The following is a 26,848-nucleotide window of genomic DNA, read 5'->3' on the forward strand; positions in this document are numbered from 1 at the left end:
TAGTGGTGAAAGTGGTTATTTTTCCTTGTCTTTGTTATTGCTTTTTAGCTATTGTGCCAGGTTCTGAAAAGATCAAGAGAATAGTTGAAGTTTTGAGAGCTGATGTAATTCGGGGCCTTGGGGTTCAGCTTTTAGAGCAGGTGTATGATATTTTGGAAGAGGAGGATGAATTGGAGAGAGAGGTGAGTATTCCATTAGCAGTGTCAGGCTGCTCATGTTATAGAATTTTTTAAACAACCTTTTGAAATATAATTCACATAGCATATAATTCACTTATTTAAAGTATACAAGTCAATGGTTTTTAATATATTCACAGAGATGTATAATCATTACCACAATAAATGTTAGAACATTTTCATGAACCCCCAAAGAAACCCTGTACCCATTAGCAGTCATTCCCCATTGTCCCCTAAGTCTCCCACCCCTAAGCAACCAGTAATACTTCTATCTCCATAGATTTGCCTATTCTGGACAATTCATCTAAATGGAGTGATAAAAAAAAGTATTTTTTTGGTGATTTGCTTCTTTCACTGAGTGTAATGTCTTCAAGATTCATCCATGTTGTAATGTAGCATGTATTAGTACTTCATTCCTTTATATGGCCAAATAATATTCCATTGCATGGATTTTGTTTATTCATCAGCCGATGGAGATTTGGGTGGTTTCCACTTTTTGGCTATTATGAATAATGCTGCTGTGAACACTCACATGAAAATTTTTGTGTGGATTCAGTTCTCTAGGAGTGGGATTGGTTGATCATGTAGTAACTTTACATTTAAACATTTTGAGAAACTTATATGTTCCAAAGTGGCTGCACTATTTTACATTCCTACCAGCAGTGTAAAAGGTTCTAATTTCTCCACATCCTTGCCAACACGTTATTATCTGACTATGTGATTATAGCCATCCTAGTGGGTCTGAATGGTACTGTAGTTTTGATTTGCATTTCCCTGATGAATAATGATGTTGAGCAACTTTTATATACTCCTGTATGTTTTCTTTGGAGAAATGTCTATCAATTTCTTTGCCCATTTTTAAATTGGGTTATTTATCTTTTAATTATTGGTGTTTTTTTCCCTACCACACTTGCATGATAGGGAGGGGATTCTAATAGTGATTTCGTTGAACCTATAGATCTATTTGAGGAGTATTGCTATCTAAACAATATTAAGTCTTCTGATCCATGAACATAAGATGATTTTCCATTTATTTTAGATCTTTAATTTCTTTCAACAATGTTTTGTAGTGTTCAGGGTATATATTTTGTACTACTCTTGTTAAATTTATTCTTAAATATTTTATTCTTTTTGATGGTATTATAATTAGAATTTTCTTTCTTTCTCTTTCTTTCTTTCTTTCTTTTTTTTTTTTTTTTAGAGAAAGGGTCTCACACTGTAACCTAGGCTGGAGTGCAGTGGTATGACAGTAAGCTCACTGTAACCTCGAATTCTTGGGCTCAAGCGATCCTCCTACCTCAGCCTCCTGAGTAGCTAGACTATAGCCACATGCTACTACATCCAGCTAATTAAAAAAATTTCTTTTTTGTTGGATGGCATCTCACTATGTTGCCCAGGCTGGTCTCAAACTCCTGGCCTCAAGTGATCTTCCTTCCTTGGCCTCCTAAAGTGCTGGGATTACAGGCATGAGCCACTGTGCCCAGCTGGAATATTCTTACATTCACTTTGTGTTGTTCACTGGAATGCATAGAAATACATTTGATTTTTTAAAATATTAATCTTCTACAACCTTGCTGAACTCATTTATTTAGTTTAATAGCCTTTTTTTTGGTATGTGGGCTCCATAAGATTTTTTACATAGAAGATCGTGTCATCTGTGAATAGAGTTAGTTTTGCTTTCCAATCTGGATGCCTTTTACATCTTTTTCTAGCCTAATTTCCCTGGCTAAAACCGCCAGGACAATGTTGATTAGAAGTGGCAAGAGTAGACATCCTTGTGTTGTTTCTTAAAGGGAAAACATCCATTCTTTTACCATTAATTATGATGGTAGCTCTGGGGTTTTCATGGATGCCCTTTGTCAGGTTTAGGAAGTTCCCTTCTATTATATTTCTGGTTTGTTGACTTTTTTTTTTTTAATCATGAAAAGGAATTTGTCAAGTACTTTCTATTTATATGATTGTGTGGTTTTTGTTTTTATTCTGTTGATAATGGTATATTCCATTAATTGATTTTTGGATGTTAAACTAACCTTGTATTCCTGGGATAAATCTTACTTGATCATGATTTATACTTCTTATATGCAGCTGCACTCAGATTTCTAGTATTATTCTTAAGGATTTTTGTGTCCATATTCATATGAGATATTGTCTTTAGTTTTTTTTTTCTTGTGATGTCTTTGGTTTTATTATCAGAGTAAGACTGGCCTCATAGATTGACTGTTGGAGTGCTCCCTCATCTTCTATTTTTGGAACAGTTAGTAAAGAATTGATATAATTCTCAGAATGTTTGATAGAATTCACCAGTGAAGGCATCTGGGCCTGGGCTTTTCTTTGTGGGTAGTTTTTTCTTTTGGCCATGAATTCAGTGTCTTTTCTTGTTATAGTAAGATTATCTGTTTCTTCTTGAGTGAGTTGTTTTTATCTTTCTAGGATTTTTTCTACTTCCTCTAAGTTATCTAACTGGCACATAATTGTTCATAGTATTCTTTTATAATATTTTTTATTTCTAGGCCGGGCGCGGTGGCTCATGCCTGTAATCCTAGCACTCTGGGAGGCCGAGGCGGGTGGATCGCTCAAGGTCAGGAGTTCGAGACCAGCCTGAGCAAGAGCGAGACCCTGTCTCTACTAAAAAAATAGAAAGAAATTATCTGGCCAACTAAAATATATATAGCAAAAATTAGCCGGGCATGGTGGCACATGCCTGTAGTCCCAGCTACTAGGGAGGCTGAGGCAGTAGGATCGCTTAAGCCCAGGAGTTTGAGGTTGCTGTGAGCTAGGCTGATGCCACGGCACTCACTCTAGCCCAGGCAAAAAAGTGAGACGCTGTCTCAAAAAAAAAAAAAAAAAAATTTTTTTATTTCTGTAAGGTTTGTTATTTGGGAATCTGTGGTTTAATTTCCAAATATTTGTGAGTTTCCCCAATTTCTCTCTGTTAATGATTTCTAATTATGTTTCATTGTGGTTGGAGAACATACATTCTATTCTTTTGAAGTTATTCAGCTCTGTTTTATGGCCTACCATATGATCTAACCTGGAGAATGTTCCTTATGCACTTAGAAGAATGTATAGATATATAATTTTCTTATTTCAGCATATTATGGGGGTACAAATGTTTAGGTTACGAATATTGCCCTTGTTCCCCTCCCCCCCCAGAAGAATGTATATTTTGATGTCACTGTGTGGAATATTTATAGACGTCTATTAGGTCTAGTTTGTTTATAGTATTCAAATCTTCTATTTCCTTATTGATCTTCTGCCTAGTTGTTTTACCCATTATTTAAAGTGAGGTATGGGTGTCTCCAACTATTATTGTTGTATTGTTTATTTCTCCCTTCATTTTAGGTTTTGCTTCATATATTTTGGTGCTCTGATTAGGTGCATATATGTGTATAATTGTTATATTTTCCTAAGGGATTGACCTTTTATCATTATAACACGTTCCTCTTTATATATAGTGACATTTTTTTTGTTTTAAAGTCTTTTTTGTCTGATATTAGTATAGCTTTCTTGTGATTGCTGTTTGTATGATATATCATTTTCCATTTTTTTTATTTTCAATCTGTTTGTGTTTTTGAATTAAATGTGTGTGTCCTGTAGACAGCATATATTGGATCTTATTTTCTTATCCATTCTAATGATCTCTGCCTTTTGATTGGATTATTTAAACCGTTCACATTTAATGTTGTTATTGATACAGTGAGATTTATAGCTGACAGTTTACTTTTATTTTGTATATGTCTAATGTCTTTTTGTTCTGTATTTCTGCTTTATTTTCATTCAGTGAATATATTCTAATTAGCATTTTAATTAATGACTTTTTAACTATATATTTTTTAGTTATTTCCTTAGTGGTTGCTCTAAGGCTTACCAAGTACATCTTAACTTGTCAGAGTCAGCTTCAAATTTATACTAACTTAATTTCAGTGAGATGTAGAAATGTTACTCCTTTTCCCTTTATCCCTTTGTTGTTTTTTTGTTTGTTTTGTTTTGAGACAGAGTCTCACTCTGTTGCTCAGGCTAGAGTGCCGTGGCGTCAGCCTAGCTCACAGCAACCTCAAACTCCTGGGCTCACGCAATCCTCCTGCCTCAGCCTCCCGAGTAGCTGGGACTACAGGCATGTGCCACTGTGCCCGGACCCTTTATTGTTATATTATCGTTATACATATCATGCCTATAAATGTTATAAAACCAATGTTACATTACTATAATTATTACTTTATATAATTTTATGTGTCTTAAAGAAGATGAGAGAAGAAAGGAAAGAAAGCATATTTGTAGATTTTGCTATCACAACCTTCTTATTTATAATTTCTGGATCTCTGCATTTGTTCCTGTGGATTCAGTTTACCATCGGGAGTCATTTCTGTAACCTAATACAGCTTTGGTCCCACCTACCTCCTTTGTTTTGTTATTGGTAAATATATTACATTTCTATATGTTATAGGGTCACCAACATATATACTTTTTAAAAATTGTAGGAAAATATGTGCAACCTAAAATTTACCATTTTATCTATTTTTAAGTGTATAGTTCAGTGGGATTAAGTACATTCACATTGTTGTTCAACTATCATCACCATCCATCTTCAGAACTTTTTTCATCTTGTAAAACTGAAACTCTGTACCCATTAAACAATAATTCCCCATTCCCTGCTCCCACTAGCCCCTGGTAACCACCTTTCTACTTTCTGTCTCTATGAATCTGACTACTCTAGCATTTACAAAAAGCCTAAACATACCATCTAGAAAAAGTAAAACTTTCCCACAAAGAAAGTTCCATGCCCAGATGGCTTTACTGGTGAATTCTTCCAACCATCTAAGAAAGAAATAATACCAATCCTACACAAATTATTTTAGTTATTCATTTGTTTGTTTTGTTTTTAGAACACTTCTCAACTTGCTTCTACACATATTCTTCCAGAAAATTTTAAGAGGGGATACCTCCCAACTCACAAGACCCTGATACCAAAACCCAGCAAGGACACTACATGAAAACATATCAAATCAATATTTCTCCTGAACACAGGTGAAAAAAACCTTAGTCATCTAGATTTTGTTGAAGATTTTTGAATTGATGTTCATAAGGGTTATTGGCATGTATTTTTCTTTTCCTGTAATGTCTCTGTCTGGCCGCAGCACCAGGGCATTGCCAGCCTCATAAAATGAACCAGAAAGTGCTCCCTTCTCCTCAACTCTCTGTAAGAGTTTGAGAAGGATTGGCATCAGTTCCTCTCCAAATGTTTGGTAGCATTTGGTAGCATCACCAGCAAAGCCATCAGGTCTAGGGCCTTTTCTTGTTGGGAGGTTTTTGATTAATGATTCAGTTTCCTTACGCTAGTTATGGGTCTATTCAGATTTGCTATTTCTTTGTGATTTGGTCCTGGTAGGTTTTATGTTTCTAGGAATTTGTCCGTTTTATCTAGGTTATGTAATTTTTGACGTACAGTTGTTAGTTCTCTTATAATCCTTTTTAATTCTGTAGAGCTGGTAGTAATAGCCCCATTTTAGTTTCTGATTTTAGTAATTCGAGTCTTCTCTCATTTTTTCTTAGTCAATCTAGCTAAAGGTTTGTTAATTTTTAATATCTTTCAAACCCAACTTTTGGTTTCATTGATTTTCTTAATTTTTCTATTTTCTATTTTATTTATCTCAGCTCTAATCTTTATTATTTCCTTCCTTCTGTTTTGGGTTTAGTTTGTTCTTCTTTTTCTAGTTCCTTAAGTTGTAAAGTTAGGTTGTTGATTTGAGATCATTGTTTTTTAATTTAACACATTGAGTACCATGTGAATTGTATTTAACTCAGGCCAGTTTTGAGCCTGGGGCCATGTGAAGCAAAACCTTGCAGTTTATGGAAATCTTACTTGTTGATGTTCTTATTGTTACAGTTAATATTGATAATTTAATTCTAAAAACATGGATTGTGTTGCATATAACTCACGTACAGAAAACAGTAAAAAATAACAAATTAGAAAGAATTGTTTTAAGAAAACACTGTGGCCCCAGGGAAAAAAATTTTTCTAGTGTGGCAGTCAATGTGTTAATTGTGTACACCTATAAATCCCCCCCTTAGCACTACTTTGCTGAATACCAAAAGTTTGGGTATACTGTATTTTTATTTTCACTTGTCACTAAGTATTTTTCTTATCTTCCTTGTGATTTCCTCTTTGACACATTGGTTAAGAGTGTGTTGTTTAATTTCCACAAATTTGTGAATTTTCCAATTTTCCTTGTTAATGATTTCTAATTTCATCGTGTTGTGGTTGGAGAAGATATTTTGTGTTATATCTGTCTTTTAAAATCTATTGAGATTTAATTTGTGGCCTACCATATAGTCTATCCTGGAGAATGTCCCATGTGCACTTGAGAAGAATGTGTATTCTGTTGTTTTTGGGTAAAGTGTTTTGTATGTCTGTCCAACAATCTAGTTGGTTTATTATATTGTTTAAGTCTTCTATTTCCTTAAATATCTTCTGCCAGATTGTTCTATCCATTATTCAGAGTGGGCAATTGATAGTAATAATAGTCTCCAACTATTACTGTTTGTTATTAGGAGTATGAATGTTTATAATTATTCTATCTTCTTGTTATATTAAACCTTTTATTAATATACAGTGTCCTTCTTTGTCTCTTACAACCTTTTAAAATTTAAAGTCTGTTTTGTCTGATATAAGTATAGCCATCCTTGTTCTCTTTTTGTTACTATTTATGTGGAATATCTTTTTCAGTCTTTTCATTTTCAACATTTTTATATCCCTGGATCTCAAGTCTCTTGTAGACAGCATATGGTTGTATCTGTTTTTTTAAAATCCATTGTGCCAGTCTGGATCTTTTAATTGGAAAGTTTAATGCATTTATATTTAAAGTAATTGCTGAAAAGAACTTCTGTAATTTTACTACTTGTTTTCTGTATGCCTTATAGTTTTTTTTTAGTTGTTGTTCCTTATGTCCTCCATTACTGCCTTCTTTTGTGTTTAGTTGATTTTTTTGTAGTGAAAAATTTCAGTTCTCTCTCTCTATATATAAATATATATGTATTGTGTATATATTGTAACTATTTTCTTTGTGGTTACCATGAGGGTTATATTTAATATCCTAAAATTATAACACTTTAGTTTGAATTTATACCAGCTTAACTTCAATAACACACAAAAACTCTACTCTTTTAACAGCTCTGTCCCAACCTCTTCCAGTTATTGATGTCACAATATTATGTCTTTTAACATTGGGCATCCAAAAACATGAACTGATTGGTTTTTAAAAATGCATTAGTCTCTTCAATTATGTAGATAACAAAATGTGAACTACAAACCAAAGTTATACTAATATTAGCTTTTAGACTAATAATTTAAAAAAATGTATTAGTCTCTAAAATGTAGAAAGGGCCGGTCACTGTGGCTCATGCCTGTAATCCTAGCACTGTGAGAGGCCAGGGCAGGAGGATTGCTTGAGCTCAGGAGTTCGAGACCTGCTTAAGCAAGAGTGAGACCCCATCTCTACTAAAAATAGAAAAAATTAGCTGAGTATGGTGGCACATGCCTGTAGTCCCAGCTACTCAGGAGGCTGATGCAAGAGGATCGCTTGAGTCCTGGAGTTGGAGGTTGCTGTGAGCTAGGCTGATGCCATGGCACTCTAGCCAGGGCAACAGAGTAAGACTGTCTCAAAAAAAAAAAAAAAAAAAAAGTAGAAAACAAAAAGTGCAATTACAAATCATTTTTACAATAATAATAGCTTTTTTTTTTTTTTTTGAAACAGAGTCTCGCTCTGTTGCCTGGGCTAGAGTGAGTGCCGTGGCATCAGCCTAGCTCACAGCAACCTCAAACTCCTGGGCTCAAGCGATCCTACTGCCTCAGCCTCCCTAGTAGCTGGGACTACAGGCATGCGCCACCATGCCTGGCTAATTTTTTGTATATATATATTTTAGTTGGCCAGATAATTTCCCTCTATTTTTAGTAGAGACGGGGTCTCACTCTTGCTCAGGCTGGTCTCGAACTCCTGACCTTGAGTGATCCACCCGCCTCGGCCTCCCAGAGCTAGGATTACAGGTGTGAGCCACCGCGCCCGGCCAATAATAGCTTTTATAATTGCCCATGTAGTTGCCTTTACCAAAGATCTTTCTTTCTTTTTTAAATTTTTTACTGTTAATTGACACATTATAATTGTATATATTTATACAATGTGATGTTATATGTATATAATGTGAATTGATTAAATCAATGCAATTAACATATCCATCACCTCATATATTTATCATTTTTTGTGGCAAGAACATTTGAAATTTATTCACTTAGCTATTTTGAAATATACATTATTAACTATAGTCACCATTTTGTGCAGTAGATCTCAAAACACTTATTCCTTGGGCTAGACGCAGTGGCTAATGCCCATAATCCTAGCACTCTGGGAGGCTGAGGTGGGAGGATTGCTTGAGGTCAGGAGTTACAAGCAAGAGTGAGACCCCATCTCTACCAAAAATATAAATTAGTTGGGTGTGGTGGCTCACACCTGTAGTCCCAGGCACTTGGGAGGCTGATCCAGGAGGATTGCTTGAGCCCAGAAGTTTGAGGTTGCAGTGAGCTATGATGATGCCACTGCACTCTACCTGGGGTGACACAGCGAGATCCTATATCAAAAAAACAAAAACAAACAAACGAACAAAAAACAGGCAGCAGGATAAGTTATGCCAATGTCCTGCCCCTCCCAAGAAGATAGCCTTTCATTTGGGAGCTGGGGGGAGAGGAAGGCTTGTGTTCTTGGCTTCACTAGTCTGAGTTTTTGTCTTACTTAGGTAGGAGAATGGTGGGTGGCAGTTGGTCTTGATTCACATACCACTGACTCTCACTTTTTATACCAAGTTTTAGATTTTCTTGAATAAATGTTTCTTCTTTCAAAAGACAAAATTACAACAAATTTAGTTTGAAGATCTCACTTGGCTTTATTGTGATTCTAGTATGGGGAAACACTTCATTCCATAAAATAGAGTAAGTGTTCCAGTGAGTCAAGTAGAAGAGGTTGGTAGAAAAAGGGCTGAATGAAGCAGAAACAAAAAACCAAAAAGCAGATTGGTCATTTTAAGGTTACTTTTCTTGTAGGACAGTGACAGATAGATAGAACAATAGGAAAATAACTGATTAGCTAACATTAGGTTACTTTAGGTTAAAGATTAACACAGAGGTAACTTCATTATCATATCAATTGAAAGTGGCCTGTTTGGGAAATTAGGATGTTATCTGTTTGGTGAGTATGGGTAACTTCATTTTGATGTTTAGTCTGATCTGTTGGGTCTAGTGTAGTGGATTCCAAAACAATGGACTCTTATAATTTTTATTTAACAATTCATATGCTGTATGTCCTAAGCACCATTTCCAGAGATGTTAAATGGTTGGTATTTAAAATAATTTTTACTAGTTTCACTGAGGGGAGTGTGTGTGGGGGGTGGTCTACAGAGCTCCTTATGCTGTCATGCCGAATGTGGAAGCAATTAGGATTGTATTTTATATTCAGTTATGCCTCTTTCAATTTGGAAAAGTTCCTCAGTCTTTGTTTTTAATGACTTTGACATTTTTGAAGAAATATAGGCCATATGTTTTATATGATGTCCCTTGGTTGGATTTTTCTGATGTCTCATGAATAGATTTAGGTTATACTTTATTTATTTATTTATTTTTAGACTAGGTTTCACTGTGTTGCCAGGAGTGTGGTGGCTATTCACAGGTGCGATAATAACACACTGCAGCTTTGAACTCCTGGGCTCAAGTGATCCTTCTGCCTCAGCCTCCGGAATAGCTGGCACTACAGGCACAAGACACCATGCCAGGCTTAGGTTACACATTTTGGGCAGGAATACCATAGAAGTGATGTGTCCTCAGTGCATTGTATCAGGAGGTGTTAACATATATGTTTAATATACTAGGTGTTATTTTAATCTCAAGCATTTCTTTCAACAGACATACCTTGATGTCACACAGTACATTTGGATTATTAGGTTGAATTTTATATTAATTGGTTATTTGTATTACATTTTATAAACGCATGGGATTTACATTTATATACATATGTAAAGGGATCTGCTGAATTATCTATGGGATTTTGTTATTTTATCAATGCTAATATTGGGTTTTGTTGATTTCAAGATCTCTATATACTAATGCTGTTAATCCTTTGGCATGAATGTTGCAAATGTTTTCCCTAGTTTATTGTTTGCTCTTTAATTTCTTACTTTTTTTAAAAACTTAGTTGTAAATTTTTTTGTAAACAAAACTATTAGTATTTTTCCATCATTTCCACCTTTGGTGTCATGCTTAGAAAATCCCTTCCTCTAAGATTACAGAAATATTTTTTTCAACTACACACTGATTTTCTTTTTACCTGTTTCTCAAATAGGTACGTTTGCGGGAGCACATGGGCGAAAAGTATACAAGTTACAGTGTGAAAGCTTGCCACTTGAAATTTTTGGAAGAAAATGTAAATTTTTGAAAATGACCTGTTTTCAAAGGTTTGGGGATTAAAAAAAAAGAAATGAACCACAGCAATTGTTTGGAGGCCATTGACCATCCTTTTATATCTTTGGAGTTTTCTTACTGGAAAAAAAGTGGACAGAACAGAGTAATATGAAGCAAGCTGACAAAAGAAAAACCTTGGCTTTCATACTCTCTTTATGAGGACAAATCTGTTGGGTTTGTTTGGTTACCATTTATTGAGCCTTAAACCACTAACTTTATATCTAGAACTTTATTTTTTTAAGGTACTAATTAGCTTGAAAACAGGACCATAAAATACTGGATTGGAGGCTTTATTGTACTATAGTGACAAAAGCAATAGGAGAAACAAATGATATGACATTACCTGCTATTGTTAATAACCTTAGGGAGTAGTTGGTAAAATATTTTTTTTTTGAAGCAGAGTCTCACTCTGCCACTCGGGCTAGAGTGCCGTGGCATCAGTGTAGCTCACAGCAACCTCAAACTCCTGGGCTCAATACTCCTGCCTCAGCCTCCTGAGTAGCTGGGACTACAGGCACACGCCACCACGTTGGGCTTATTTGGTAAATTATTTTTTAAAAAGTCAATTCACAATTCTGGGAATAAATTTAAAGATTATAAAGTTCTTTCTAGTACTTGAGTAACTGAATTTCTTTTTTACACCTTGACGGATTTTATTTTCATTTAATATGAACCTATTTAGGGTATAGAAGAACTAAAACTAAGAGATATATTGGCTTTGTAAATCAGCATCTTTTAATATACTGGTTTTCTTAGATTTATTTTTCCATCAGTGAAAACATTTCTTAAACACTAATTCCTTTTCCAGTTAAGCAGTTTGTAAGTAAAGTCCAGGTCTATTTAGTTATTTTGGATATACTTAATGTTTGTCTCCTTTACTTTGTCTTCATGTACGTCAAGATATTGGTTGTCTTTCCATGATTTAAGTGTATAATTGTATGTCACATATTTTATTAGTTGTTTAATAAGAGATAATGCCCCTCTAGGAAATAAATAGTTTTTATAAAATTAAATACAAGTTTTGATGAGTAAATTTTCACTTCTGTATTCAAGGGGCTCTAAAAACGAATACTGCTCCAGAAATGTTTTCAGTTTTTATTAAAAATGTTATCTTTCTTTTTTTGAAAACTATACACATACAAAAAAAATACTCTAATGAAATGTTCCCTTTACAGTCACTTAACAAATTTTTACTTAGTTTTTACTCAGTGCCAGGTGCTTTGCCAGGAGCTAGGGATATGTTGGTGGATAAAGCAATAGTCCCTGCCATTACAGCACTCACAGCCTGGTTTCTGAGACCTCTTATTTTCACTCTGAAGGGTTAGCTACAACTCAGGTTGTAAAACTATCTAGTCCCAGTCCTCAGCTGGAAGCAAATATTTGTCAATCTGTTACATGTTTTTGGACAGTCATCAATTTTACTTACATTTTCTAACTTATTGGTATAAAGTACATATTATTTTCTTAGAGTTAAGTCTCCCCCATACTTTTCTTATTCCCATGCTGTATATTTTTTATTTTGTTTAAATATTCACTACAGGCGGTGGTTTAGGCCTGTAATCTCAACACTTTGGGAGGCTCAGCTGGGAGAATTGCTTGAGGTAAGGAGTTGAGAGCAGCCTAGACAACATAGTGAGACCTTGTTCTCTACAAAAGAAATTGCAGGTGTGGTGGTGCATCTCTATAGTCTCCCCAGCTGCTTGTGGTGCTGAGGCAGGCAGGCAGGATTGCTTGAGCCCAGGAGTTTATGATTGTGCCACTACACTCCAGCCTGGGCAACAGAGTGAGGCCTTGTCTCAAACAACAAAAAACAAAAAAACCCACAGTCAGTTTTCATCCCACTGTCTTTTTGTTATTTTGTGGCTCTTTTTTCTTGACTGCTTAATTCATTGTTCATCTTCCTTAACTGATTTTAAAACACATTCTTAAGACTATGAATTTTCTTTGGAGTATACCTTTGGCCACATTTCAGAGGCTTTGATCTGATACTCTTTGACATTAGCTCCAAAAAGTCAGTAATTCTGATTTTGATTTTCTCTTTTAGAAGTATTTAATTTCCACGGACTTAGAAAGCTTTCGAAGTTCTATGTCTTTGCTTCAGCTACATTGCAGTGTTGTTACTAAATGTGACCTGCACAACCTCTACTTCAGAATTTTGTTTTTTTTTTCCTGTTGGTTAGCATGTGATCCATTGTTGCAGTGGTCCTACAGGCATTCAATAAAGGTGGATTGTTAAACACAAAATCACTTGCCTGTTAAATATTATTCAAGGTTCTGTGTAAGACCTAATCAATACAATTTTGTGATGGAGATGTTCTGTATCTACCCTGTCCAATATGGTAGCTACTAGTCATATATGGCTATTGAGCCCTTTAATTGTGGCTAGTTTGATTAAGGAACTGAATTTTAAACTTTATTTAATTTTAATTAAGTTTAAATAGACCCACATGACTAGTGGCAGCATATTGGAGAGCATAATTCTTTCCGTATCATTCATTCAATACATATTTATTGAGCACCTGCAATGTGTCATGTAGTCTTCTAGGTACTAGGCAAACAGCAGTGAGCAAAACAAATTCCCTGTTCCCATGGAGCTAATGTTCTACTGAGAAGAATTAACAAATATATACCATGAGATATATTTGTATATAGGCTAAGTGGATGTATCGTGATAGGGCACACTGCATGGATATCTGAGGGAAAATGTTCCAAGACCAGGGAATTAAGAACAAAAGTCTTTATGTCCATTGCCTACTTGATCTCCCAAATGCTGAAAGATAGCATATTGGTCTACCAAGAGGGTGGCTTTGCCAAACTCTTACATATGTAACAGTCTTTGCTTCATACAATTCATGGCTCTTTTTTTTTTTTTAACTTTTTATTTTGTAGTTCACATCTTATTCAATACAATGATTCCTAATAGTGACATCTTGGCAGCTATGAAATGTCCTCTTTGCAGCATTTAATGCTTTCTAAGTATTTGACTTTTTCACTATTACCCCTCTTTTATGCTTCCATCTGCCTAATATATCCTTGCTCCTGTTTTTAACCTTTGGATGTCATTTTGAGAACATGAAGTAATTTGATTTTTAACCCTATCTGGGAACCTCTCACTTTTTAATCACATTTATTATACCAATATGCTTGGTCTTATTTCTGCCTTCTTAGTTTTTATTACCTTTAAAAAAAAATCTTTCCTGAGTTTTGCTGTATTAAGGTCTTTGCTACCTTTTTTTAAAACTCATAGTTTGGAAGTCCTATATCCTGGCATTGTGAAACAAAGCATTTACCTATAATAACCCTCCCACTCCAAACCTCTAACACAAGACCTTTAAGCACATTTTCCTCTTCAGCCCTCTGGAAAAAGTAAAAGGATTTTACAGCTTTATGGGTTTTTAGTTTGGTCCATTTCAAATAAAGCATGAATTAAATGTTTTCTGCTTAAGAACAGTCTTATTTCAGTGGTACCAAAACACTACTTTACCACAAATTTACATTAATGCATTTTTTCATAGGTGCTTGCTATTGTTACAGAAAATAAAAATGGTGCTTATGCTTTCAGAACCCCAACCTTCTCACTTTGGCTGTACTAATACTCTTGTTGGCAGAACAATGAACAAAAGACCCTTTGGACATAAACTTGCACTATGAGTTTTAATTGGAAACATAAAAATGGTTTAATGACTCCTAATGAATTATAAAACTTTAAGAGTTAAATTGTACTATCTTTTTTATGAGGCATTTATTGTTTTTTATTTATGTATACGTGAAAGAACATACTTGTGTTTTCTGTTCCCCATTTCAGAGGAAGATTATGAAGAGAGGGTCTAAACTATTTATAAGTCACAACCCACCTGGGTTAGAAATGAAATATAAAGAGAACTAAAACTATACACAGTTGTGCCGTAAGAGCATAGGTGGCTTAACTCATATTTTGGGTATGAAGCAATTTAGCTCATCTCACAGGAAACAAAAGCAGGTGCTGATGACGAAAACTCCAATTAGTTATTTTTAGCATGCCTCTTAACTTTTCTCTCCCCTGGTTTCTTATCTTCTGTGCCTGAGTCTTGAACAGGTAACCACTTGAGAGGATGTCGCCGATAGATGGGCCAGGGAGGAAGTGTCAGCTGGGCCAGAACAGAGAAAATGCATCATTTATAGCCATTAAACGTTTTAAAAACCATTCTTTAAAATGCCTAGTTTCCAAATGATTCCTATACAAAAAGGAAAAAAACAAAACAAAACAAAAAAACCCTGATATTCCTATGAAAGCTCTGTGCCACTGCCCAGACAGATACTGTAAGATGGGAACACACTCTGTTTACACATAAATGGCTTTAAGACCTAAAAGAAAGGTGAGGGGGCAGTGTGAACACAAGATACTCCTGCTAGCTTTGACGTTAAGATTATTGCCTGGAGTAGCTGCCAAAGGAAATGAGCTGTGTTCATTTATGCAGTCCACACCATCTGACACTATTAGGCATTCTACTTTTCCAATGATTGCAAGAGGAAAACACTGATGGGAAGGATGAGGGGAAAGTTGACTCTATGCTATGTATGCAGGGTTAGCCACAGACACTACTAACTAGGTCCAACCAAAGCAACCTCAATCTGAGTTGCCACTAACACCCACAAATTTCTTACCAAACACGAAAATGCAAATCCGGCCATAACTATATAGACAGTCCACCCGAACTGTTCAGCCACGTACCCGTAGATAAATCCAATTATCTAGAGACAAACAAAAGTATATTAAACATAGTCAAGCTGGAGGGGGTGGGGGGAAGATTAAATATAAAATCAATACTTACCGCAGAAAAAAGAATAATTCCCTGAAACATCTGTTCAGCTAGTTTCTGGCCCTTGTAGTCCTGAAGTGAAGGAGAGCAAAAAAAATTGGGTCCACCACCGAGGAGGTACAGTTCCTGCCCTGACCTCATAGCTTTGGGACAGGATAACCCCAACATCAGGGCCTGGGCAAGGAATCAAATTCTGGGTTTCCTGAGGGGAACTGAAGTATCCTAACGGAGCATAAACAGGGGGATCCTCGCGAGGGAAAAGAGAAGGGGACACAGGCGGCAATTCGGGCAAGAGAGTGCACGGTAAGTATCCGGGCCAGAAACCGCGCAGCACCGGGTCGGTGCTCCGACAAGGGCTTTGAAGCTGCCAGGCTAGAGAGCAGCATGCGGAGATCCCAGGGCCGCGCCCTCACCATCTGCGTGGGCAGCGAGCTCAGGTGCTCCAGCATGGCTGGCCGAGGAGGCGGGCAGTAGAGCGCTGGCGGCAGGCTGCAGGACGAGGGCGACTGAGACTCAGCGATCGTAGGGCCCGGGGTCTGATGCTGTGCGTCGCAGGGCTGGCCAGCCGAGCCGGGGAGTGCGATGGCCGCGGATCCGGAAGCGGATGTCTGCGATAGGTTGGGACAGCCCATGGCCCCGCCCCGCGCCATCGCTAGACGACGTGCGCTTTCGCTGCTGGCTGTAGTTCGGCGTGCTGCCCGCGAGGGCTGAGGTGGCGACCGCAGCGACCCGGCCCCGGCATCGCGCGCCCGTGAAGGTTTCCGCGTCAGTGCTGTTGGGTGCCGGGGGCCGCGGACCCGGCCCAGAAAACTGCCCTCCACAGCGCCTCCGCGGATTAACGGCCACCGGCGCGCGCTGCGTCTCCATGGCGACGGCCTTTCTCTGCGAGGACCCCGGCATAGGGGCTGCCCCGCGGCGCCTGCTTGACGAGGCGAGCTCGCAGCCGGAGCAGCGGGCGGGCTGGGGACTGTAGGACTGCGCTGCTGCCGTGGAGCGAGCGGACAAGTGGGCTCCGCCCCGAGTGAAGGGGTCGCCGGTGGCCTGGCGGCTGTCTGGGCCCCCGGGCCTGCGTCGCGGGCGCTGAGCTGGCAGGGCGGGCCGGGGCGCGGGCGTCGGTGTCGGCAGCTGCAGCTCCTGCTCCGCCTTCAGGTAAGGGCGGCTGCAGTGAGCCTCCGAGGGGAAAGACTTGTCGGACCTCTGACCCGTGATATCTCTGGGCCTGGCTGGGTCCCTCCTGAGGATCAGGGCGCCCTACTGAGCCTTAGAATTTAGGGGGGACTACCCCAGGCCACATCCTTGAGAGAAAGGGACATTCTCTCGGAGAAGGGACCTCCGTTCTCGGCCATCCCTGGCACCCACAGGGAGAGAGTCCCCCATCCGGTGGGTCCCGAATATGCTGGCTGACTTTACTGGCCCTTACAGACGCAGGATTGGTCCTCCCGTTAGAGACCAGCCAAGGGTTCACCCAACTCCTCTTTCAAGGCTGGTGTATATCTCAAAATCTTAGAGCCTCCCCCGTTACCGCGAGCTAGGTGGGGTGCCCACATATTGGAGAGAACCGTTCTGGGGAACCCAGGCCTCTGGGTCCCAGCTGGCTCTCTGGTTTCTAGGCTATGTAGGCAGGGTTAGCCAAAGACAGTGGGAATCTAGGCATTCCCGGGGCAAGGTGGTGTGTAGCTGCTTCCCTCGTTCATGCAGCCAGCAAATGTTCACGACACCTTGTTTTGTGCCAGGGGACCGAGTGTACGGCTGTTACCAAGACCAGGCTCTTGCCTTACTAGAGCCAAGAGTGTGTCAAGGAGACAGCCACATCACTCCGGAAATATATAACAGCGGAAAAGCCCCGGGCTAGGGAGGTCAAGGAGATGTGGGAGCTCAGGAGAGGTGCAGCTCAACGTGGCGTTTGGAGGAGGCTGCCTTGACTCCTGAAAACCAAGTAGGAGCTAGCTGAATGAAGAGGTAGGAGAAAGTGTATGTATATTCACAGTGCCTTTCTATCCTTCCACGTGGCAGAGAGTAAACAGTAAAGTACAGACACCTTTGACATTTTTCTAACCTCAGAAGGAGCCATTGCATGCAGAGGACCGAAGTAGGGATGGGCTAGAATTTATACTGGTCTCCTTTCCATGCTATGTGTGCTATGTGTATATTTCTTGGTGTGTTTGAACAGACTTTCTGTTGTGTGTATAAATAGACATATCTCTCTGTGTTGTCTCTCTTCAGGTGGACTTCATATGATGGCAGTTGGTGTAGAGAGTTTATGGTGTTTGAGCTATAAAGATATGGGAAAAGGAAATTACCTGTCAGGTTCCATTTGAGAGAGTTCCATTGGAATCCATGTTTTTCCTTATGTTGGAATTTGTTTTCATGATTATTACCAAAGATTGCATTCCCTTTCTGAGTTGAGAACTTGCTCCTAGATTAGTAAGATCATTCAACAAATAAAACATGCCTACCACCATTTGCCAGATACAGTTTTAAGTGGCAGGGATACATCCTAAACATTTTCATTGGGGTCCCTGTTTTCACAGAGCTTACATTCTAGTCAGGGAAGATGGAAATAAATAAATGAGGTAATTTCATAATTGAGGAGGGGGAGTAGTGAAGTTTCCTGATGGTCTTTGAAGGGATCCATAAGGGGAGGACAGAAAAATGACCCTGGGCTTTGGCGACCTCCACAAGAACAGTTTGAATGTAGGAACAGAATTCTGATTGGAGGAGGGAGGCTAAAGAGAGAAGAGAGGAAGTGGAGCTAGAGACTATATCCTTTCAAGCTTTTAGAGTGAGGAGAAGAGAAATGGATCAATGGGTTAGTGGGGGGTGGGAGGGATGTTGCTTTTTTTTTTTTTTTTAATTAACTGGAAGATACCAGAGCATGATAGCGTGTTGATGGGTGTGATCCATCAGAGAGCAAAAGATGATGCTACACCAAGGAAACAATTATAGGATAGGATACAGAGCACCAGTAGAATGGTCTTGCATGGAAGTACTTGATCCATAGTAACAGGAGGGAAAACAGAAAAGGTGGGCACAGCTGCTGAGAATGTGGGTATAAGTGCAGGTAGCTAGCAAGTTAAAGTTGTTTTCCCCTAAAGTTTCTTTCATATTTGTGGGTATGCCTGACCTAGGCCTGTGTGCATTTGTGTGTGTGTGTTTGTTGTTTTGTTTCTGTGAGTGATTTAGGAATGTGGAAATTTTATAATTTCTGAACAAAAATATTTATTTTTATAGTGAACAGTTGAATACAATTGGCTCTCTGTATCCACGGGTTTCACATCCTCAGATTCAACCTACCGAGGATCAAAGTCCATGGAAACAGAGGGCTGACTACACTATGCCATTTTATACAGGGGACTTGAGCATCCACAGATTTTGATATCCATGGGTGGGGGTTCTGGAACCAATGCCCCATGGATACTGAGGACCAACTATATTGCTGATCAAACTGTACACATCGTGTACTCTTACAAAAATGTAGCTACTATTATACATCCAGGGTCTACATGCAATTTTGAGAATTCCTTCTAGCCAGATCAGGGAAGCTCTGTGACCAGGAATAGCACCAGGAAAGGAAATATGGACTAGACATACTCCATGATAATTGGCATTTTACATGTAGGTAACTGTGGAACAGTCTTAGGGGAAGTGGTTTCTGCCATGCTAATCTACTTAAGTATATCAAATACCTGCTAGAATTGTGTTTTTCATGTGTCCAGCTAACTGGAATAGTGCAAGTACATGTGCCTCTCAATCCATATCCTACCTGTGAGTGTTACTGGAAGTTGAGGAGCTAAAACATCGTCCCTTGTGCCATTAACTAACTGAGATTTATCGGAGTGAGATTGTTTTCTCCAGTCGTGGTAAAAGTTGGCTTAATGCAGGCAGATGTTGGGGCTTTATCTGAGCAACTTCCAATTTGCCAGCTTCTATAGATAAGGGTCACAATATAATAGAGGCAGAATGGCTTAGGGTAGATAATGTATATTCTTTAGAGAGGAAGTTCATTGGTATAATGTACTTCATATATACTGAATCTAGAAATGTGTGTGTGTGTGTGTGTATTTAGGTTGTTCCTTGGGAGTCTGAATTATTTTCCCCCAAATTTGCAATCTGGCCTGTGATCCCCAGTTTTTTAAACAGATCTTCAATATATTTCTCCTCTTTACAAAGGCCTTGAGAAATCAAGTGCTTGATATGCACACAATTTGCCTAGAATGAAATTAATTCTAACTTACTTTGATTCTTAGAAAATATGCTATGTTTGAAAGTGCTTTGTAAAATTAATAGCCTTATATAAATGTTAGGTGCTACCATGAGTGAAGATGAAATTAAAAAAGGGCCAAAATGTAGGATCACAATATCCTGGTTGCATAAAATCTGTTTTTAAGGAAACATTTTACCCAGAGGTTGTTGAAGAAATTTAATTGTTAAATTTAGTTCCACCTACAATCTTGTTTCCATTGAATTATTTGTTTTGAAAAAGTGAAAGCATCAGATGAGCTGGGGAAGACTAGCCAGGGCAGAGTGACAGTATTTTTTGTAGTTAAAATGGCTAGAAATACACTCTAAACTTTTGGTAGCAAGATTGGATTTTGTGAATTTCTGTAACTATTTTTCTGTGTTGTGGTTTTGTCAAGTGAATTTAGATAATGTTCTTTTCTCTGAGCATACTCATGTTAAAGGTAACTGGGATACAACTCTGAAGAGGGATATTTTGAAGTGATGAGGCTAAGACCTCAGGTTGCTTGGTAATAGACAACTGAGTCCATGTCTACTTTAGGAATTTTAAGTAGAAATTTATTCTTAAATGTTTCTCTAGTTGTTAGACTCCAGGTATTCCTCATAGTAGAATTTCTTTTGCTTGTCATCTAGTGGTACATGATGTACATGGCTAAAGCTATGTATTTCTCCAAGTTATTTGGAAATAGTTTTACTACCATAAAGATTTCAGATCCCAACTTGGGTTCTTGGAAACTGTTAATTCGAGTTTCTGGCAGAGCACCATATCTGCCTCATGTTTCTACCTGAATAAAAGTGCTTCGGCATTTTGATGGCCATTCTCATATACTTACTGACTTTGGGCGCTTGTTTTTGTTTTGTAGGGTTAATAACTAATATTTATATAAGACAGAAGAGAAAGATGTCATTCCGTAAAGGTATGCTCTTTCTACAAGTTATATTGTTTTGATACCTGGTCAAAAGTAGAGATGTGTAATGCAGGTTTTTCCCATCTGTTTCAGTAAACATCGTCATCTTGGTCCTGGCTGTTGCTCTCTTCTTACTGGTTTTGCACCATAACTTCCTCGGCTTGAGCAGTTTGCTGAGGAATGAGGTTTCAGGTATGGGAACCCTTACAGATAGATGCCTTGGGATCTGTTGAGGACCTGGAGTTCTCTGTGTCCCACATCCTAAGTTGCGTCACTATGTTAAAGGGGAAAAAAGCGCTAAAGTCTTACCAGAAGTTACAAAAGACTCTGGGAAAAGGCATGGTGGGTACTCATTGTGCTGTTACACTGCCCCCCACTTTTCTTCTTCCTATAGTGCAGTTGTTTGCTAAGGGTTTGATCTGACAGAGTATTGCTTTTCATCAAATCAGAGGCCTTAGAGGAGCCTCTGTGGGCTGACATCTGCTCACATTTCAGCAGGGCAGGACTTTGGAACGTGAGGGCAGGCAAGTATCCCTGGTGTTTGATGCCTGCTCTAGTCACTAGAGTGTCAGTCTGGTCACTTTCCTTCACCCACTACTTTCCTTTAACTTGTACAACTGCATCAGGGGGACTCTAGTAATAAGACAAAATCATAAAACCTTGTCAACTGGTTTTAAAAAATCACTTTATTGTATAATTATGTTGCAAGTTATTTTAAATTAGTTGTTCATACTGCTTTGCTTTGGTATTGAGGGATGTTTGAGGCTTCAGGGTGTTTGTCAAGGCATTTTTGGATTGTTACCTACCAGAGCAAGACACTAATAGCGTTCTTCTTTCACAGAGTGCTCTGATAGTGTTTTATAACAAGATGTTTAATTTATATAAAGGTAGTGCATGCTCTTGGTGGGAAAATTTATAAAAAAGAAAATAGGGCTGGGTGCAGGTGCTCGTGCCTGTAATCCTAGCACTCTGGGAGGCCGAGGCGGGAGGATTGCTTGAGGCCAGAAGTTTGAGGTTGCTGTAAGCTAGGCTGATGCCACGCCACTCTAGCCTGGGCAACAGAGTGAGACTCTGACTCGAAAAAAAAAAAAAAAGAGGATTCAAGTTCTGTGAGAGCAATTTCTTCACTGCTTTATCTCCCATGGCTACAGATAATGGCTGATACTAGGAGGTGTTCAATAAATATTAGTTGAATGAATGATTTCAATGCCTAGAGGTAACTGTTATTAAAATTTTGGCGTAGTACCTTCCAGTCTTTTTGTTTTTTATTCCCTCCCCCAGTCTTTTTCTTCACGTGTGTTTTTCTACACGGTGAGATTATACTATAAACTGTCCATAGGACATGTTTTTCCGTGTGATTATATCATAAGCATGTCACCATGTTAGTAGAAACTCTCCATATATAATCTTAATGGCATATAGTTTGTTTCCACAGGAAAACATCTTTTGGTACAATGATTTTTAGGCTTTATTTTTACTTTCAGATTTTTAATGGCAACCCACAGTAAGAAATGTATTACATGCAGCATACACATATACATGTGTATTTGCTTCTTGTCTGTCTTCCGTAATGGAAGATATTTGTCTGTTTTATTCATGGCTATAACCCCAGTGCCTTGATATTGCCTGGCACATAGTAGGTGCTCAGCATTCAGTGAATGAGTAAATGAATGAATATATTGTGAAAGGCAAGGACATTGATAGAACACCACATACAGTTGCTTTGTGCAGTACACTTTCTCTGATCTAATTCAATTTTCTATGCCAATCCAGAAACTTCCTACTTAAATACAGATTGTGACCCACTAAACTGATTTCATACCTACTTATGATTTGTGACTTGAAAAACACTGATTTAGTCTGTTTCTAGGTTTTCACTAATTGTTTCACTCTGTTGTCTGAGCTAGAGTGCAGTGGCATCATCATAGCTTACTGCAACCTCAAACTCCTGGGCTCAAGTGATCCTCCTGCCTCAGCCTCCCAAGTAGCTAGGACTACAGGTGTGCACCACCATGCCTGGCTACTTTTTCTTATTTTTTGTAGAGACAGGGTCTTACTATATTGCTCAGGCTCGTCTTGAACTCCTAGCCTCAAGCGATCTTCCCATCTTGGCCTCCCAAAGTGCTAGGATTATAGGCATGACCCACCATGCCTGGCCAAATTGTAACTTTTGATTACACTTCAGATTTTGTGCTTAAAAGAGGTGGCAAGGGGAATGATTGGGTCAAAGGCCATGTACATGTTTAAGACTCTTGATACAAATTGCCATGATACATTCTAGAAAGGTTTTGTTATTTTCCTACCTGTAGTATATCAGAGTGCCTTCAGCCTGTTTTTAAAAAAGCTTTCACTTTTCCAAATGCTTGATTACATATGAGAAAACAAAAGTTCTGGGCTGTATACTTTAGAGTTTAATGGGGGAGAATGAAGTAAATCAGTATAATCCCTCTTTACCTCTTTCCATGTCTTGGACTCTTTATCAGAAGCTTATGGAATTGTGTTTGTATCACAGAACCTTCCTTATGTGTGTTCTTTTCAGATTCAGAAATTGTGGGGCTTCAGCCCATAGACTTTGTTCCAAATTCTCCCCGACATGCAGTAGACTGGAGACAAGAGGAGATTCCTGTGGTCATTGCTGCATCTGAAGACAGGCTTGGGGGGGCCATTGCAGCCATAAACAGCATTCAGCAGAATACTCGTTCCAACGTGATTTTCTACATTGTTACACTCAACAATACAGCAGACCATCTCCGGTGAGCTCTGCTTGCCTGATTCTGTTTCTAGAGGATGCTCTAGAGCAGGCCAGCTGCCAATCCAAGAATTGTCTTTCTGCATTATATGTATTTTATACAATTTGAGATTATAGCACATACAAGCTACACATGTGACATGTTTTATTGTATCATAAGCATGTCCCCATGATAGCAGAAATGATATAAGGAGCTTATGCCAAGAAGTAATCAACTATGTTGCTATGTACAGAGTTAACTTCACCTGATGTTTTGGTAGTAAGACATTCTCAGTGAAGGAAGCAGCGTGTTGATTTATAGGTCACAAGTTCCTTATCTCATGGACATGCTCTGCGTAGTTCTGGTCTAGAGTGGGAAGGGACTTGGGAACAATAGCAAGGAAGAGTGATGAAGTTTTGAGCACAGATCCTGATCCAAATCCTGGCTCAGAGTGATCTGGGGCTCATTTCTTCATTTGTAATTATTGGGCAAAAATATCCAATTTAGGATTGTTGTGTCAAGTAAATGAGAAAATACATATAAAACACCTAGCACATTGCTCAGTAAATGGTCCTTACAATTTTAGTTGTTGTGATAAATAGAAACCCAATCTGATAGACAGTCTAATTCATGTTTTAAAAATGAATTAAGACTTAAAAAGTTTATTCCAAGAAGCAGCTTGTCTAACAGGTTAACTGTAGTAAGAGTTCTAAAACATTTCTGTCCTTGTGGATTTCTCCATGATTCATATTTAGTTTGTGAAAGTTAATATGATTTTCTCTTATTTTCATTAAGATACAAGCATATTAAATAGGAAAGAAAAAAAAAGACAAAAACCCGCAGAACCCATTAAAATATAGAAATAAAAAACATTAATATAGACTACAGAAATGCTGATATGAAAGAGACCTAGAAAAAATGTGCATGACTTCCTTAGGAAACATTGGCTTTTCATACACGTAGTGCCTCAGACACAGGTGCAGGAATTACTTACGATCATCAGTGTATTAATAAGTCAAACCGTAGATAGCAGACTGATTGCTTTCTTGGGTACTTTTCATTACCTTCATACTTTGACTCATTTTCTTCACCAGTGTATGTGGAGGGTTGAGTTGAATGGTCCATGTGATGAAATGTTCTTAATTCCATAGTTTTTCTAGAGTAGTTCTAGTTTTGGAAGAGAATTACCATAGAATCTTGGTTCAGGGAGGGACTTTTGTGGGAATGCCCTCACTTCAGGTGAAGAAACCAAGGCTCACAAAGATAAAGGAGCTTGAAAACACCCATTTGGCTCTTAGGGTTTCTCTTAAGTTATATTACGCCCCATTGGTTTGGAGACATGAATATTTAAAACTGAAATTTGGTGCTTTATCCTCACCAGGTCCTGGCTCAACAGTGATCCCCTGAAAAGCATCAGGTACAAAATTGTGAATTTTGACACTAAACTTTTGGAAGGGAAAGTAAAGGAGGATCCTGACCAAGGTGAATCCATGAAACCAGTAAGTTCCATGCATCCTGGTTTGTGCTTTGTCCATGATGGGAAAAAACTAGAATACCTGGGTAACTTTGGCTATAACGCAAGTAGTTCCCCAAGGGGACCAAGCCTTGGGCAGGTCTGAGTCGACTGGCTGTCTTCTGCATGGGTACTGAGAGCATTCTAGGAGTTTCTACGTAAATAAAAGCACAGCCACTGCAGTATCTTTTGCCAATGATTCTTTCCTTTTCCAGTTAACCTTTGCAAGGTTCTACTTGCCAATTCTGGTTCCCAGTGCAAAGAAGGCCATATATATGGATGATGATGTAATTGTGCAAGGTACCAAAGATTGTCACCATGAGTGCTGTTCTCCATCCAGATTGTGGGTGTAGTGGTTGTCTTATTTATGGTCTCCTATAAAAGGTCACCATGGGAAGTGGGAGGAAAAGGGAATCAATCTCAAGGCAACTGGTAATGTAAATCTTAACGGCGGATTTACTTCAGGTGATATTCTTGCCCTTTTTAATACACCACTGAAGCCAGGACATGCAGCTGCATTTTCAGAAGATTGTGATTCAGCCTCTACTAAAGTTGTTATCCGTGGAGCAGGGAACCAGGTAAGTTGCTTACTAGACACCCCACTGTCTATAGTATAGCTTAATGGGAAGAGGTGGCAAATTCAGGGAATTCTTGTTTTTGCTGAATTATTTCATTCCAAAACTCAAGGCTGCTTTTCTATAGATTTGTTCATGGACTTTACAACCTAATTGTCCTTGAATATCTGATTTAATGTCAAAATCTAGGTTCCTATTCTAAGTTAGTGTTATCACTTTATTTGCTAATTATCTGAGAATTTAGTTTTAACAAGATTTTTTATTAGCTGTAAGATCGTATCTATTCTGTTTGAAACAGTAAATACATATATCCCATTTGCGTTTTTAGTACAATTATATTGGCTATCTTGACTATAAAAAGGAAAGAATTCGTAAGCTTTCCATGAAAGCCAGCACCTGCTCATTTAATCCTGGAGTTTTTGTTGCAAACCTGACAGAATGGAAACGACAGAATATAACCAACCAGCTGGAAAAATGGATGAAACTCAATGTTGAGTAAGTATGTAACTGACTCAGCTATGAAAACGCTTGTATTTCATTTCTGGGAATCTTGACTAACAGGAGGTAATGTTCTCCACTAACATTTGTCATCTGTTCCACCAAGAGAGGGACTGTACAGCAGAACACTGGCTGGGAGCATCACAACACCTCCTCTACTCATCGTATTTTATCAACAGCACTCCACCATCGACCCTATGTGGAATGTCCGCCACCTTGGTAAGTAGAAATAATTGACCGATGGGATATAGCCATTGTTTTTGTTTTCTGCAGAATTTGGTGCAGTATTGTCTGACGTGTAGAATCATTTGGCTCTTTTTCTCTGAATTATTAAGGTTCCAGTGCTGGAAAACGATATTCACCCCAGTTTGTAAAAGCTGCCAAGTTACTGCATTGGAATGGACACTTTAAGCCATGGGGAAGGACTGCTTCATATATGGATGTTTGGGAAAAATGGTATATTCCAGATCCAACAGGCAAATTCAGCCTAATCCGAAGATATACAGAGATCTCAAACATAAAATGAAATAGAATTTAAACTATAAGCTTTTCTCAGGAAATCCTGCAAGACAGTATGTGTGGGAAGTAACAGTTGCTAGGCTTCATCAATGCCTATCTGTAACAACCCATGGAAAAACCAGATAGACTATAAGTATGTCTCCATCTGCTTTACCAAGTGTTTTCTTACTATAATGCTGAATGACCAGAAGAATGGACTTACATGGTTGATATAGCTAGTTCAGCTAGCTTACCAGCTAATTCGAAACTGCTGCTTGGTTTTAATTTTGGAACCTATGGCTGACTGTAAATAGAACTTTGATTTTTCAATACGTATCTGGGGTTTTTTGTTTGTTTGCTTCCAGATAACTATTTCCATCTACTCATGGTATTATAAGAGGTGATATGAGACATT

At 38.4% G+C, this 26,848-nt stretch overlaps 3 protein-coding genes across 11 annotated transcripts in view; 2 read left to right on the forward strand and 1 right to left on the reverse strand.

Moving 5' to 3' along the window:
* Positions 1–11,122, forward strand: part of NEK4 (NIMA related kinase 4) — a 36,133-nt gene extending 25,011 nt beyond the window's left edge. For all 8 annotated transcript variants that reach the window (XM_045530007.1, XM_045530009.1, XM_045530010.1 and 5 more), the window contains 2 exons: positions 49–182; positions 10,556–11,122. In XM_045530007.1, coding sequence (XP_045385963.1) covers positions 49–182; positions 10,556–10,648 — 227 coding nt within the window. In that variant the 3' untranslated portion in view covers positions 10,649–11,122. The remainder of the gene's footprint in view (positions 1–48; positions 183–10,555) is intronic.
* Positions 11,123–14,314: 3,192 nt separating this feature from the next.
* Positions 14,315–16,308, reverse strand: SPCS1 (signal peptidase complex subunit 1). The gene is made up of 4 exons (XM_045530036.1): positions 15,887–16,308; positions 15,486–15,545; positions 15,319–15,405; positions 14,315–14,801 (listed from the first exon to the last, which is right to left on the reverse strand). Exons 1-4 carry the CDS (start codon positions 16,121–16,123, stop codon positions 14,676–14,678), a joined length of 510 nt encoding a protein of 169 aa, XP_045385992.1. The 5' UTR covers positions 16,124–16,308; the 3' UTR covers positions 14,315–14,675.
* On the forward strand, positions 16,152–26,769 carry GLT8D1 (glycosyltransferase 8 domain containing 1). 2 transcript variants are annotated; one of them, XM_045530035.1, is made up of 11 exons: positions 16,152–16,622; positions 17,207–17,432; positions 20,576–20,629; positions 20,714–20,812; positions 23,160–23,373; positions 24,731–24,848; positions 25,078–25,162; positions 25,328–25,440; positions 25,766–25,932; positions 26,042–26,154; positions 26,271–26,769. In XM_045530035.1, exons 3-11 carry the CDS (start codon positions 20,614–20,616, stop codon positions 26,459–26,461), a joined length of 1,116 nt encoding a protein of 371 aa, XP_045385991.1. In that variant the 5' UTR covers positions 16,152–16,622; positions 17,207–17,432; positions 20,576–20,613; the 3' UTR covers positions 26,462–26,769. The 2 variants fall into 2 exon arrangements, with proteins under 2 accessions (XP_045385991.1, XP_045385990.1); XM_045530034.1 differs by lacking the exon at positions 17,207–17,432.
* The last annotated feature ends 79 nt before the right edge of the window (positions 26,770–26,848 follow it).

The sequence above is a fragment of the Lemur catta genome, chromosome 18 (assembly GCF_020740605.2).
Source record: "Lemur catta isolate mLemCat1 chromosome 18, mLemCat1.pri, whole genome shotgun sequence".
Classification (NCBI taxonomy): domain Eukaryota; kingdom Metazoa; phylum Chordata; class Mammalia; order Primates; family Lemuridae; genus Lemur; species Lemur catta.

Excerpts from the sequence above, each read along its gene's own strand:
- SPCS1 (XM_045530036.1), bottom strand. The coding sequence starts at position 16,123 with ATGGCGCGGGGCGGGGCCATGGGCTGTCCCAACCTATCGCAGACATCC. Across the intron at positions 15,546-15,886 it reads GCTCGCTGCCCACGCAGATG|GACTACAAGGGCCAGAAACT; the intron begins GTGAGGGCGCGG and ends CCTTCACTTCAG. Across the intron at positions 14,802-15,318 it reads GATTTGCATTTTCGTGTTTG|CTGACACTTCCTCCCTGGCC; the intron begins GTAAGAAATTTG and ends GTTCTGGCCCAG.
- GLT8D1 (XM_045530035.1), top strand. Across the intron at positions 24,849-25,077 it reads AAGGTGAATCCATGAAACCA|TTAACCTTTGCAAGGTTCTA; the intron begins GTAAGTTCCATG and ends TTCCTTTTCCAG. Across the intron at positions 25,441-25,765 it reads TCCGTGGAGCAGGGAACCAG|TACAATTATATTGGCTATCT; the intron begins GTAAGTTGCTTA and ends TTGCGTTTTTAG.